At 36.2% G+C, this 15,064-nt stretch overlaps 1 protein-coding gene across 1 annotated transcript in view; it reads right to left on the reverse strand.

Moving 5' to 3' along the window:
* Positions 1 to 15,064, reverse strand: part of mical1 (microtubule associated monooxygenase, calponin and LIM domain containing 1) — an 84,492-nt gene that overhangs the window by 49,858 nt on the left and 19,570 nt on the right. The window contains exons 5-7 of the mRNA XM_028797024.2: positions 11,014 to 11,133; positions 6,119 to 6,214; positions 1,835 to 1,990 (exon numbers count right to left, since the gene is read on the reverse strand). Of these exons, the coding sequence (XP_028652857.1) occupies positions 1,835 to 1,990; positions 6,119 to 6,214; positions 11,014 to 11,133 (372 nt within the window). The remainder of the gene's footprint in view (positions 1 to 1,834; positions 1,991 to 6,118; positions 6,215 to 11,013; positions 11,134 to 15,064) is intronic.

The raw sequence follows: 15,064 nt of genomic DNA on the forward strand, positions 1-15,064 counted from the left end.
GCCTACCTCCACTGCCCTTTGGCAGCTAGCTTGAAAACTGGTATGTAATTTACACCAGATTTATTGCAAATAACAGAACAATCTTTACTGCCAAGAAAAGCTGGCTGCTTTAGACTCACTACGTGGACAAGCACCACTAACCCAGCTGTCTTATGTGAATGTGTGTTCTGTTCCTGGACCTTGCACAACAATAATTAATAAAGTCAGTACTGAAGGACTGCTCAGTAGTGTTTTTTTGTTGGTTTTTGTAACATATGGCAATAAAGGAATATCATGAAAAATGTGAAAAAATATTTAGGTATGATAATTGTAAACTATTTTTATACCAAAGATGAAAGAATGCCACAGAGATGTTTAATGTTAATTTTCTTTTAAGGGCAATAGAAATCTGCATATAAAATTGAATACTGACAATATAATTAAAATCCAAATATTTTGAAAGGTACAGTAAATATACAATAAATGGCACAGGAATTAATTTAAAATCTAATGTTATAATTACTTTATACCTAATGTCTACAGTAATAACACTCAAAATGTAACCCTCAATCCTATTAATTAAATTATTTCAGATAATTACTAGTGTTGATCAGTGAATTTCGCTAAAGCGAAAGTAAATAATGCAGGTAAGCAGCATTAATTCGTTAATTAATGCTAATGGAAATGAATGCCATTACTTAAAGAAATTTACTATGATGACAAAATGCAACTATTCTTAAAATTCTCAGAACAAATGCAATTACTTAGAGAAATATGTATTATTTATGCCAAAATTAAAGATACACCATCACCATCAAACTTTTAAATCAAGGCTAAAGTCATAGCATACTCTTATTATGCTAGTAAAGCAGCTCACATTGTCTTCTTAATTATTTTTTGTCTTTATGATTGGTTGTTGCTAAGCTATTCCCATTCTCTTTGTGCTACTATCTTGACCACGTTATCCATCAATAATTGGCATAAGGACCTCAGATTTAAGGCGTCATCATTAATTATGCACCTAAGCCCTAGATATATACCACAGATATCATTTTTCTACACCTTAATGTGTATATACTTTTTATCAGTAACATTTTTATATGCAGAACTGTGTTTCCTACATGACATTTTGTGTATTTTGACTATATCTGTACATTTCTACAGTCCTTCAGTCTTATAAAGAAGTATGTTACATAAATATATTTAGCTGAAGGAGCACTTTTTCTTTCAAGTGCATTGAGGTGGAACTTAAGGCCACCGTTTCTTTCGCTCTTTTAACAACCATCATTAAGGTATTTGTATGGTACTTGCAAAAAGAATTAAAGTACTATCCACCATTATTTCATATTTCCATGCATAATTAAAGGTGGAAAGTCACACTGAATCTAAAACACAAGTTCAATGTAATATATTCTTATCAATATCTGAATATCCTTTCTGTCATTGATTGCAGAATAGACAACTTTGTAAAATTTGGATTTGAACACACGTCATCTGCCTGAATTAAGATTTATTATAATATACTACTAAGGCCTCAGAATTAAACAATGTCCTCTGTTATCCTAATTGTACTCTTGCCTCAACAACCTTCTGCCAATCACACCTCAAAAATGTATTCAATATCATGTAAAACTGCATGTAAATGATTGATATACAAGTATAAGCTGCACTCCTCATACTGCTGTATTGAACTAATAAAATATAAAAAAATGGGTTTAGGTGTGACATACTTAAGTGTCATAATATTCAACCAAACACTGTACTGCAGACTGCCTAGGGAGAACTATGCATCCAGTAGGCCAAAAGCACTTCTCTGAAATACAGTAAATGGAAATTAAATTAGTAAGCTCAAGACCTGTCTCTTTGTGCAGATTTTGAAAGAATTTTTGGTTGTAGATCTTGGCAACACCACTGATCTCTGAGACCTTAGCCTCGGCTGCTGTGTGCCTATTGATGAAGTTTGCGGTGATTCCAATTGCCAGTTTTCCTCGCATTTCCTTCCTCCTGAACCCTGTATCAAAAAAGTGAAGATCTGAATTAGTATAAGAATCAGTACCAAAAGATTAGATAATGCTTCAGGGTATATACAACAAACATGATTAAAAAAAGCATTATCACCAAAATGAGCACTGTGGACAAAAAATGCAACTTATTTTACATCTGGCCAACAAACTTGAACAAGATGCCACTCTGTTACAAACAACCGATTAGTAATTAAACCATTTTACACTAAATTCTTCTCTCCATCAGAATGGTTAAAAACACAGCATTTTCCAGTAAAATACCATGAGGTCATAGGAGAAGAATGCAAAATCCGCAACAGAGACAAGACTAAATTTCAGCCAGGTTCCCCACAGTTCTGATGCAGCAGTGGTACCCATTATATCACTTTAAACCTTTACATACATTCATCAATTACTGTCCATGCCTAAGCCACTTCAGGGTTGCCTAGGTCTGCTTGTGTACATTCTTGAATCCCTAAATCCCTGAAGCCTGCAATGCAAAACCCCTACAACTGCAAAACATTTTTCTTGAACTCTCCCAGTAAAAATTGACCATTTTTGAGAAAACATAGCCATTAACATGTCTAATGTTTGCTTTTCTCTTTTTTCGTTGATTTAACTTTTCATCACAAGTATTAGACAATTGTTGTGAGAGATTCTGGTGGTAGAATTTGTTTCAAAATATACAATAAGATACAAAGACATGTGTCCATCTATCTTTCAAATCCTGCCTCATCTAATTTCATGGTTACTGGATTTTGAAGCCTATTGTAGAGCACAAGGCAAAAAGACAGGAAGTAGTCTTGCAAAGAACACCAACACTGATATTAAACATTTGTAAAAAATCTCTTACTTCTTATAAGAAACAAATATGATGATCAATAATATACTGCCATTGTGGCTTATTAATGACATATCGCAATTTACTCAGAATGTTAGACACTCATTACGAAGTCACTATAATCCATCACCAACTATAATTTCCAATTTAATATTACTCACATCTCCCTGAATTATTTGTAAAACATTTATTTAAATAAACTCTGTTAATAGTTGTATCCTACTAGATAATTCAGTGTAATTACAACCCAACACTCCATAAGCTACTAAATATCTTGTAAAAAATAAATCTGGTTAGCTTTTGTGCTGGTAATGTACAACAAAGTGGGCTTGGCCCATTTTTGTTGACTCTTCAGTGGTACAGACGTGACAGTGGACACTTGAGTTGCTGAGCTACTCCACAGCTCTAGCTTGCTTTCTGAATTATAACCACAAATGTTAATCAAGAATAAGCGTATACCTCTGCAAACTTTAATAGGCAGAGAGGAGCCTGGAAGGACATTCATATCAAGTTGAATTCCAGAATCCATACCACATCCACTTCAGAACAGGTCATCCAGCTGAAGCTAATTATGTTTGGGCCCAGACAATACTTGGATGAGAGACCACCCCCAAATATGATCAGGCATTGATCTGTGAAGTTGGAGAGGACATGGCAACATGCAGAGCGAGTCAAGGAAGACAACATAAAGGACATGCAAGGAAAGTTCTTCACCTGATCCTGAGGCACACAGCATCGAATAAATCCTTAAAGACTAGCATGTTAAAAGTGTTTCATATGTGCCAAGACTAGATTAGAACTCTTAAGTAAACACACAGCCAAAACTTGAATTATCAGTTTTAATTTTTGCTGTTTAATAAGCTCTGGAAAACAAACTGCATCAGGTAATCATCTAGATTTTACATGCTTTAAGCTGAACTGGAAACAAAAGTGCCCTGGGTCACAGAAGAATATCAACTCCCACAGCAGTGCATTAGAACAAGACCACCATTCAGGATTAACATTACTTAGTGATATGTACATAGACAACGTCTTTGCATCCTACAAACAATTACACTCCAAATTTAACTTTACAGCAACACATTTCTTTCACTACCTTCAAATTAGAAACTTTGTTAAACAGAACCTACCCAATTTTCCTCACCTACCACCTACCTCTATGCCGGAAAAAATTTTGATCAGTCTTGAGGACTCAGACAGAATTTCTGTAATATATAAAGCCATTTTACAGATCCCTTTCAACAGATCCAAGAGTGCAGTGGGAAAAGGATCTCTCACTCAATATCTCAGAAAAGGAGTGGAAAGTAGCAGTGCACAGAATTCACTCCAGCTCCATATGCACAAAACATAGAATTATTTAACTCAAATTATATATCGAGCGCATCTCTCTCGTTTAAAATTGTCCAAAATGTTTCCAGTGCAAGATCCAACCTGTGAACACTGCAATCAAGTTCCGCCTCACTGGGCCACATGTTTTGAGCCTGCACCAAATAAACATCATTTTGGACCAAAATCTTTGAATGCCTTTCAGACAGCCTTGGTGTCACAATCCCTCCTAATCCACTAACAGCTGTGTTTGGTGTACTTCCAGATGGACTTAAAGTGGAGAAGGACAAACAAACTGTAATTGCCTTTACTTCACTATTAGCAAGTAGACTTACCTTGCTCAACTGGAAAAATCCTAACTCTCCTATTCTAAGTCAGTGGGTAACTGATGTTATATACTATTTGAAACTGGAAAAAATCAAATTCGCACTTAGAGGATCTGTATGAAACTTTATAAAAACCTGGCAGGATCTAATCAGTAACATTTCAGAATATGCATTTAAATTGAGGAACTAGGTTCTCTCCCCTCTTTTACTCCATTTATACTTATTAATTTATTAATTTATTTACTTATTTTTATAACCTTAAAGTTTTACTCTACTGGTCTAGCTCCCTTTCTGAGGTGTGGGGGTTGACTTGTTTCGAACCTTTTTTTGTAAAACTTGAATTATTTGTATGGAATGTTATTTGACTTTAATAAAATCAATAAAATTAAAAAAAAAAAAAAAAAAGAAGACTATGACATCATGCTAAAGTTCCAAACGACAAACATTAGATATAAAATCTTGTAATATCATGAAATTCTACTTAGCTTGAAAGAAAGAAAGAAAGAAAGAAAGAGCTTCTGTAATGTTTGTCTGATTTGGTGGTTTGTTTGTCTTGTGTCCCAAATTTGGTGTAAAATATATAAGCAACTGGAATATTTCTCCTTTTCTTGTGTATGTCAATAAATTGGTTAGTCTATCTTGATACAAGTTGTGGGATATGGCCGGCCGTTCATCCCCGCCAATACCCCCTGGCCGCCAGATGGAGCCCTCCCTGCAACACGGAGGTGCCCAGAGTTCTAGCAGGACCTCATGGACAGTGGAGTTTTAATGCACAGCCCTGCTGGATACCATGGGGGCCGCTAGGAGTCGCTGCATAGAGGCCCAGGGATTTATATTTTCCGTATAGCCTGGAAGTATTTCCAAGTCACGGGAATGGAAGAAATGATATACTTCCGGGCTGAAGAAAAAAGATAAGTTTTTACCTGACCTGGAAGTGCTGGATAATCACATGGACTGAGGGCTCAGAAGCACTTCCGGGTCGAGGACTATAAATGACTGTGGGAAATCCCAGACGGATTGAGTTGAGTTGGGAGGCAGGGTGGCTAAGCATCTGGGAGATTGGAGGATTGTTTATTTGTTGTTTATTGAGTATAGTGGAGTGGTGGTGCTTTGTGCACTTTATTTATAATAATAAGTATTATTATTGGACTTTTATCTGGTGTCTGACGTCTGGTCTGAGGGTTCAAGGGGTCGACAGTGCCTTTATTATCACAAAGTCTACTGGCTACAAAAATCGATCAAGACAGAAAGGTAAGGAAAATACAGAGGGAGCATATTAATTACTGACACGCCAAAAAGTGAACACAATAATTCACTGACTGATTGATTAACAATCAATTTAATTTCTCTTCCCTAGAGTAACAATACTTTTCTACTGTTGCTTTTTGACATTTAACAATCAATATTTAAAACTACACATTTAAAATAAATACAAAAAAAAAATTTTATTTCAGCTTCAAACCATATTCTCTTTTCTAAGCCTTTTTACTAGATTAGTTATAGCATTTTACTGAACCTCATTTTCAATATAAAAATATGTTTGAGGTTTCTTTAATAGATCACAATAATGCTTAATACCCCCTTCAATCAAAAGATAATTTTGTTTCTTTTACTCTGTAAAGTGGTATTATCTGTATTTTCACCTTCAGGAACAAATTTTCCACCTCCAGCAGAGATAAAAACATCAAAGCTGTACTGTCCAACTGGGTGAGACTCTGGATGTACATGTGCCTTCCAACCTATAGGAAGAACAAGGGAACAATGAAATTTCTTTTTTTGGCTTTACTTTCATTTACCATTGTATAATAAGGCAGTCTCCTGCATCTGTTTTCAATTTGTAAAATATAGGGATAACAGTGTAGTATGTTGGTACTAAAGTTAAGGGTACTGCTTCAGAAGATATGGACATCTGATTTGATTACTAGGTTGATGTGGCTTTTGTGTGTTATTTGAAGATCTGATTATTTGTAAAATAAGAGACGTTTGTTAACATACAATTAATAAAATAACAGGTTTTTCATTTCAAAGAAACTGATGATAGAGATGAACAATTAACTTGGTTCATCTTATTATATGCTGTGGTTTTCCGTCTCAGGTCCTAGAAAACACTTGTGGCTGCAGGTTTAAAGTTTTTGGTCCAACCATTTTCACAATCAATGAACGATTTTATCTATAACTTATCTAATTTGGAAGGGGTAGGTTTTGGATAGGCACGAGTCGCGGGGGGGATTCTTCAAAATCTATACCTGACAATGTCTTTTCCTTGTTTTGTTGCCTTACTATTTGTTTTTGAAACCAATAAAAAAATGATTACAAAAAAAAATGTATCAAATATAATCAGCTAGTCTTTTATTTCCTCTTCTCGTAGTCTGTTTTTAAGACATTTACATATGTTTATTTTTCTACAGCTTAAGTTTTCCTATTAACTTGCCATGGACGGTGTATGTGCCCAAAAAAGAAGCCTGACTGCATTCTCGTAGCATTGCTCGCGTACTAAAGTGTCAGCAGGCATTTTTTGTGGCATTACACGTGTAATTTGTGAGCATGCCCTTGCTGATCAAACAGAGGAAGCTCTGCAGTCTACGTGTGACTTTACTCTGTAAGGAAGATAAGTAAATAAATCAAGGTAAATAACATTTGACCTGGTTTTTATGTAAGTAACATATAAATGCTTCTTATATAAAGACCATCACAAAACATAATCACAAACAGGAGTTTGCACATTATGTCGGTGATATCTATAAGCCGTGCTGCTTTGTTGAAGGACAGGTATGGGGCAGACTGACTGTCAGGATGACGCCGGACTTCGTCCTGTATCCAAACAGTGCCATCTGGCGCTTTTATGCATGGTGCAGCTGCGCTGTTCTTATATGTGATTGGACGTTTCTTGCGGAGAGGGTCACCTCTGTTATAGCTCGTCTTTATTTGAAAACAGTAGTGTCAGATTGGGGTGAGTACCATACATTTACACGGGCTGTTACAGACTCAAATCAAATGTATGTTTTTATTGTATAATAGTAACAATAAGAGCAGCTCACTACGCAAAATGCTTATTTTGGGTCACGTTAAGACTCAAACCCAGGACCTTCTGAGTTGGAGTCAGCAGCTCTAATAAAGTATCTATCTATCTATCTATCTAACCACTGTACTACCAAAGAAGTCACGATAACAAGCCACACTAACCCAATTTCTTTTTGTTCGGTTATAGTCTTGAATAAAAGCACACTTGTTCTGTTGTATTTAGATTTTTTGTGAAAGTGTTTATTTGATATTTGGACTTCAGTCTTCACACATTTATACTTCATGTTGTAACAAGGCGCTATATAAACGCCCAACCCGACACAGGTTCACACCGGAGGCACGTATAAAATAAAAAGACTTTTATTTTTCTTCATCTGTGGGGCACGTCTTCCCCATAATCCCCACAGGCACAACACAGTCCCAAGTGTGAAAAAGCACCACCAAAAACACACCACACACTTTCTCTTTCACCACCACCACCACTCCTACTCCTCCTCCTCCTCCTAGGCAACCTTGTCCTCCTCCACCTGACTCTGGCCGCTCAGTGGTTGTTGCTGGCTCCTTTTATTAGGCAACCGGAAGTACTCTAGGTGCTTGATTGCCAACATCCAGCTGCACTTCCGGGTGTTGCGAATATGCTGCCCACACAGGCTCAAGAGTCCCAGCTGCAGCACCCCCTGGCGACACCTGCAGGAGCCAACAGGGCTGCACCCAACTCCAATTCCCATGGAGCCCTGCGGGGAACTAAGGCACTGCTCCAACCCAGGGGGTGGCCATCTAGCATCCAGGGGGAGGTATTGCACCATCCAGGGCTACTCCCCATGAATATACAGTGAAGGGGCGTCCCGGCCAGGCATGGACCCAGGCCGTCCAACACAATGTCTACATTTTGTCGTTAGTACTAAAACATAGAAAAACTTTGTCTTTTAGCTATGTGTTCAACATTTCTTGCATTTTCTGTCATCCTACACTTACATAGATCTTTGTAGACACGGAACACACATGAAATGCATGTGTTCCAAATAACAATATATTTTTTTTAGCCTAGGTACCTGACTCCCTAATAAACAAGGCTTGAGCTGTGAGGGGTTTTTGCAGTTTCTCTGGCGGGGTGGGGGGTGTGGTATAGCAGGCTGCTTGCTGCTTGGGATTATCAACACATTTACAAGACAAGAGACACTGAATGGAGAAGTGTGAGCGGATTTAAGGTGGCCGGATTTACGAGTTTTCTCATAAGCTTTGGTAATTCAAGTGTTAAATATATTTGGCTTGATACGTAAATAACCATTAAAGCTTGACACTATATATGATAATGGAATGATAAGGTTAAAACAGCAAGGTCTCTTTTTTAGAAAGGGTGAAAATGTAGAACTTTCTAGTTTGCTGTGTCACACATGCACATCACACAATCACCTTCCAGGCTCATCAGAGGTAAGCGATATCACACCCGGACAGAGGAGGTTCTGTCTCTAACAGTATCACCTCCTTTCTCACCTGCAGTGCCAAGAAAACGCCCAGTTAGGGCAACTGACTCTACCTCTTCCAGCAGGAGTCCTATAAGAACCCAGATCCACCTGACAGAGAAGTCTTGATCTGTACCTGAACCCGTTAGAGGATGGAGCGCCTAGCCAAGACCCACTCTACTGAGCTATTGATCCTTGAAGCCAAGAAGTCTACCATTATTTCTGTTGTTTTACACTGTTTTTGAGCCCGTTTTTTGATAGCAACCAAAGCAGGATTAAAAGGGGCAACCTGCTGGGCACCGCAACACTTCGTTGGAGTCCTCTTGTGTCCTTCCACCTGTCCACAGTTCTTATATATACTGTGGGCATGTCGCTACACATGACAGAAAGTCCAACATCCCACTCATAATTAACAGATGGAGAGTAATGCCCGACTCCAGGAAAAGGTGTTCATACATGATCACTTGACTATTGAAACCAAAAATTGTTTCTGAGTTATGAAATAGTAGACATGCCACAAGAAGGTTTAAAGCTCACTATAGGATAAAAAGGACATATTTGTTATTTGTTTGCCCAATGGGGGCTGAGCAGTCTCGTGGCCTTGGAACCTCTGCAGATTTTGTTTTTTTTTTCCTCTAGCCCTCTAGAGTTTTTTGTTTGTTTTGGTTTTTTTTTTTTGTCCTCCAGGCCATTGGACCTTACTTTATTCTTTGTTACTTAGCATTGCCTAATCTCATTTTTATATTTTTCTTTCTTCATCTTGTAAAGCACTTTGAGCTACACCATTTGTATGAAAATGTGCTATATAAATAAATGTTGTTGTTGTTATGCCCAGGAATAATCAGATTCTATTGTACTGAAGAGAACATGGATAAAATGTTAGAAATCCAACAAGAACACTTTAATCTTCCACAGGATTCCCTAAGCAGTTTTGTTTTTGAGGCTAATCCTGCACTGTAACAAAATAGGTGCATTTTTTAAAGATTATTATGTTCTGTGCTTTAATGTTTCTAGGAAGAGCACTGCTGGGTTGTAGAGCATTAACAGCTCCATTGTAGTTCTGTTCTTAGTATCTTTGATCACAAGACAATGGTTAGCTCAACAGTCTAAGAGCTCAGTTCATTTCTAACTTTGCATGCTATTAGCTGTTTTTATGTTTTGTTTCTATGCCAATCTACATACTCCAATATTTTGTCTGCGAGTCCTTTATTTTCACATCTTGCATGAAGGTTTACAATAAAGAGAGGACAGAACCTAGTCAGGGAAGACTGGACCGGGATGCTCATTTAAAGGTAAAAGCAAGGATAACTGGCAGAATACACACAATTTCCTGTCCAGGAAAACAGACTGTGATTTTGTTTTCCATTTAAAGTATGCAACTGGGGTGCTGCCTTGACAAACCAGTATCTAACATGCAATGCAGGCGGACGGCTTTAGCAACACCGAGGCTACTACATAGTTCTAGCCTGGAGTAAGCAAGCATTCCCAGTTATGGAAATCTTTAGGCACTTCCTCAAGCTACTATGAGTTTGGAACTGAAAGATGAGCCTGAAAAACTTACTGAAAGGTAACAATAGAAGCCAGAAGACAAAGACAGTTAGATATTGAGAAGATATAAGGTAAAGGACTTGTACAGTGCTTGAGAAGTAAGCAAGTGAGCAAGCCATTCCACTGCAAATATTTTTCTTTTGATAATCTGTACCTTTTCCTATTTTAAAAGCAACATAAGATTTTCTGAACAAGTGTCACTACCAAATATTGATCAAGACAACCACAAACAGCACCTTTATAAAGGAAATATACTAGTTTATATATACATTTTTTACAATAGAAAAAACTAAAAAGTAATGAACAAGTCAACTGTTGAAGCATCACTTTTTTGACAACAAAATCGTCCAGCACTTAATGTATGCTGTCCTACACACAGTGTGAATTTTTTTTAAGATATATAAGTTGCTCCTTTTTAAGTAAAATTGAAAAATGGATCAGTGTTGAAATATAGAGTTACCATAAATAGTACAAATGATCCTATGATTTAAATCCATAGTGCCTACCCGATGAATTCTGTTTTTCCTTGCATGGTTCAAGTAGATCTTTGTATTCCACACCAGTGTGAATCTCCACTCCCAAAATCAAAGCTACCTTTACTAGGATCAGCTGCAACTGTCTTATACCTGCAACATAGGTTTAAAAAAAAAAAAAAAAAAAAAACACATTGTTTTAGTAAAGAATAAAAATCTTACAGTATTTCAATTAATAGAACATGCCTCGACTTTTCTCTTCTACATATCATGCATCTTTTCCACCTTAATCTATTTCCTCTGTGGAATGCTTTCACCTTCCCTATTTCTTTCTACCTTCCATCCTGATTCTGTGGGTTAGTTTTTCTTCTTAGTTATTTATTATTATTATTATTATTATACTGTTTTCCTGCAACAGCATTTATAATACAGTTACAAAATCTTAAATGTTTTTTGAATATTTTGAGAAATTTACAATATACTTTTGATGAGTCAAAAAATGAGAATTACAGACAAACAATTTAATATTGATTAGTCAGAATATGAATTAGATATAACCATTTTTGTCCTCCATTGAAAAAAATACATATTAACATCCAATGGGGCATGGATTTGAATCTTATGTCAAATTAAGTCAATTTGGACTTGTCCAACTTCAATTATCTAATTACTTTATGGATTTAATTAATTTAAAATAGTCTCCTTAGAATATAACCGGAAAAATCTTCAGTCCACCAGACACAGTTACAGATATCTCTTTATATAATTTTGAATTCAGAATGTATTTGTGAAACAGTAATTAGCATGAACAAAATAGGCTGACCAAATGTGTGCCACTGCAGCTACAATTTTAAATATCTTTAAACCATTTCATGTACACAGGAAGTACTAAACTAACACTTTATGTGCCTATACAGTCAGGTGCAAGTTTATGAACAGATAGCTGATATTTGCTTTACATCATATAATGACATAAGTGTCAACTTCATTTGGGCTATTTTGGGTTAGTTTGATTTCTGTTATGCTGTTCTGATTAATTACAGTTAGAAAAGTCATATTGTTTACTAACAAACCTATTGAATTAAATTTTTAACTAAAAACAAATACGTAGACTGGAATGTATGTTATTTTGAGTGTGTATATAACTTTTACTATTGGAGAATTGATTGTTAGCACATTGTTGCAAGAAGTATTTAAGTTATGTGTGTACCATATGTGCACTGTAGTACTAGTAACAGCTTTAAGTAATGGATGCGTTTTTGTCCAAATTCTTTCCTGATAAAAGTGATTTTTAGTGGAAAATGAAACATTGCTTTACAATCTGAACCCCTGTGATGTCTACTCTCAAAAAGCTGCATCCCTAAAAATCTCCCTTTGAGTGCTGCATGCAACCTTTGCTTCCAGAACCAGAAGTGATCATCCATGTCTCCAAAAGCCATAATGATTGGAAAATTATATTGATTGGTAAATCATCACCATGAGTCAGTACATTGGCTGCGATCAAGCTTACCAGATCATCTTAAAACAATAAGCAAGTGGACAATTTACCGCAGGATTACAATCGTGCTGTCCTACAGCAAAACTACCTTTAAGTGCAAAAGACATTGCAGAATGCATCAAGTTTTGCAAACAAATACATGGGATGAAGTGCCATTGATGGGGAAAAGGTGATGCTTACAGATGCGACCTTCACCGAGTTTAAAAATTACACTGGGCATGAGTGGAGACTAGTTGGGCAATGGCACAATGCAAAATATATGGTGCCAATTGTCAAACAGTGTGAAAAAACTGTGGTTAGGGGTGCCATTTCAGTATTCGGGCGTGGTGGCCTGTGGATACTGCCAAAAAACCACCACAATGATAGGACCAATTTATTTGAAGGTGCTGAAAGACAATCTCCCAAATTTTACGGCAATACACAGTACAACTTATTTTGAACAGGATGGGGCACCCTGTCACACAAGCAAGACGGTGAAAGGCACAGCTTGCATCGGATGGATCAGTATTTATTATCTGTGACTTGGCAATTCACAAGACCTCAATCTAACTGAAAATGAATGAATGACAATGAAGAAAGCCGTTGCTAAAATGCACTCAACATCTATGGAAGACCTGAAACACAATATCAAAAACACGTTTGGGAGTCACAGATTGCAAAAGAGTACTGTCATCAACTCTGTCATTCCATGCCTGCTCGGATCAAGGCTGTACTCAATGATAAAGGCCAACATAAAATACTAAAAACTCTTCTAGTAGAGAGAACAGCTACTGGATTATTGTCAAATGTAACTTCATTCATGGCTTTCACTGTTCAGATTAAAAGAATTACCAGTGGCTACTTTTATTTTACTTACTTTTATGTTTTACTTTTGAATACTTGGCATATTTGCGCACCTCCATGCTACGCTCATAAACTTTTGCACTCGACTTTACAGTACGGAAGCACTGTTTTTATATATATATATATATATATATATATATATATATATATTAATATATATATATATATATATATATATATATATATATATTATATATATATATTATACACACACACACTTTTAAGCACTTTTTTTATCATTGTAAAGATGATAAAAAGAATTTGCAGAGAATTTGCCTTTCTCTGCAGAAAGGAGTAGCATAGATTTGGAGATTTCCTGTTGATGTCATAGTATAAAAACTCAAAAATTTTGCGTTAAATTCTACCCTCTGTACATTACATACATAAATAACAGATTTTTGAAATCCACTTTTATATACTATACAATTTACACACATAATTATGTATAATACATATAGTCATGTGAAAATGTATACCCTTGAAAATTGACATTTTCAACATACTTGAGCAGGTACCCAGTTGATCTTTTCATTTTTCTTTTTGAGGTATTCCTTGGTGAATTTGCAAGTGTGCTTTGAATCTTTATTTTGCTGAAAGGTCCATTTGCAGTTCAATTTCATATTTCAGACAGATGAATTCCCATTATCCTCAAGAACACTTTGATATGATGCAGAACTCATAGTTGACTCAATGACTGCAAGCTGCCCAGGCCCGAGGCGGCAAAGCAACCCCAAACCATAACATTTTCACCACCATGCTTCAAGGTTCTTCTCCTAAAATGCAGTCTTCAGTTTACACCAAACAAGTCTTTTGTTACTGGTGACAAACGACCCTTTCTTTGAATCATCTGTCCAGAACATGTTGTTCCAGAAGGCCCAATCTTTGCTTAAATGTTCAATGGCAAACTAATTTTACTGTAATGTTCTTTTTGGTTAGAAAAGTTTTGGCTTTTTCCTGGTAAACCTCACTTGCAGGTCAAATTTGTGCAGTTTCTTTCTCATTGTAGCACTGCACTTTGACACCAATGGTTGCAAGAGTTGCCTGAATATCGAATATCCCACAATGAAATGTAAGGTTCTTAGGGACTTTTGCTTAGTATCAAACAGTCAGCTCTTATGCCAAATTTGCTAGGCTAGCCAGTCCTGAACTTTATAGTCATTTGAAAACTATAATTAAATAAGATTTTCCTTACAGTGGAATGTGACTGATTTCAAATAATTTGGCAATCTTTTTAACTTCCCTGCTAGACTCATAGAAATTCACAACCTTCTTTCTGAGGGCCTTAGAGAGTTCTTTTGATCTAGGTATGAGGACTCCACACATGTGAACAAGAAAGAGAACACCAGACCCTAGATATCTACAGTTTAAATGCTTCCTAAGGACATGATAATCATTGGCACCTAATCTGGAACACCATATTCAGAGTTCATGGATTTAGTAGTGATAAATGTATGGGTTTGCTTATTTTTTTCCCCCCAAGTGACAATCTGCATTGTTATATTACAATGTGAGATTTAATACACCCTTTCAATTTTTGTCCCATTTGCTCAAGTATAACATGTCTGTTCAAATATGTTGAAAAAGTAAACAATTTCCATGGGGTGTACTTCCTTTTTTCACTATGACTATATTTTACTATTGCTGTATGACAATGCCATTTGAATTTGAACAATTTAAACAAATCGTCTATTGAGAAGGGGATTACAGTATACTAAAAATAATTTAGATTCAATGTACCTAGCA

Source organism: Erpetoichthys calabaricus, chromosome 3, assembly GCF_900747795.2.
Source record: "Erpetoichthys calabaricus chromosome 3, fErpCal1.3, whole genome shotgun sequence".
Lineage (NCBI taxonomy): Eukaryota > Metazoa > Chordata > Cladistia > Polypteriformes > Polypteridae > Erpetoichthys > Erpetoichthys calabaricus.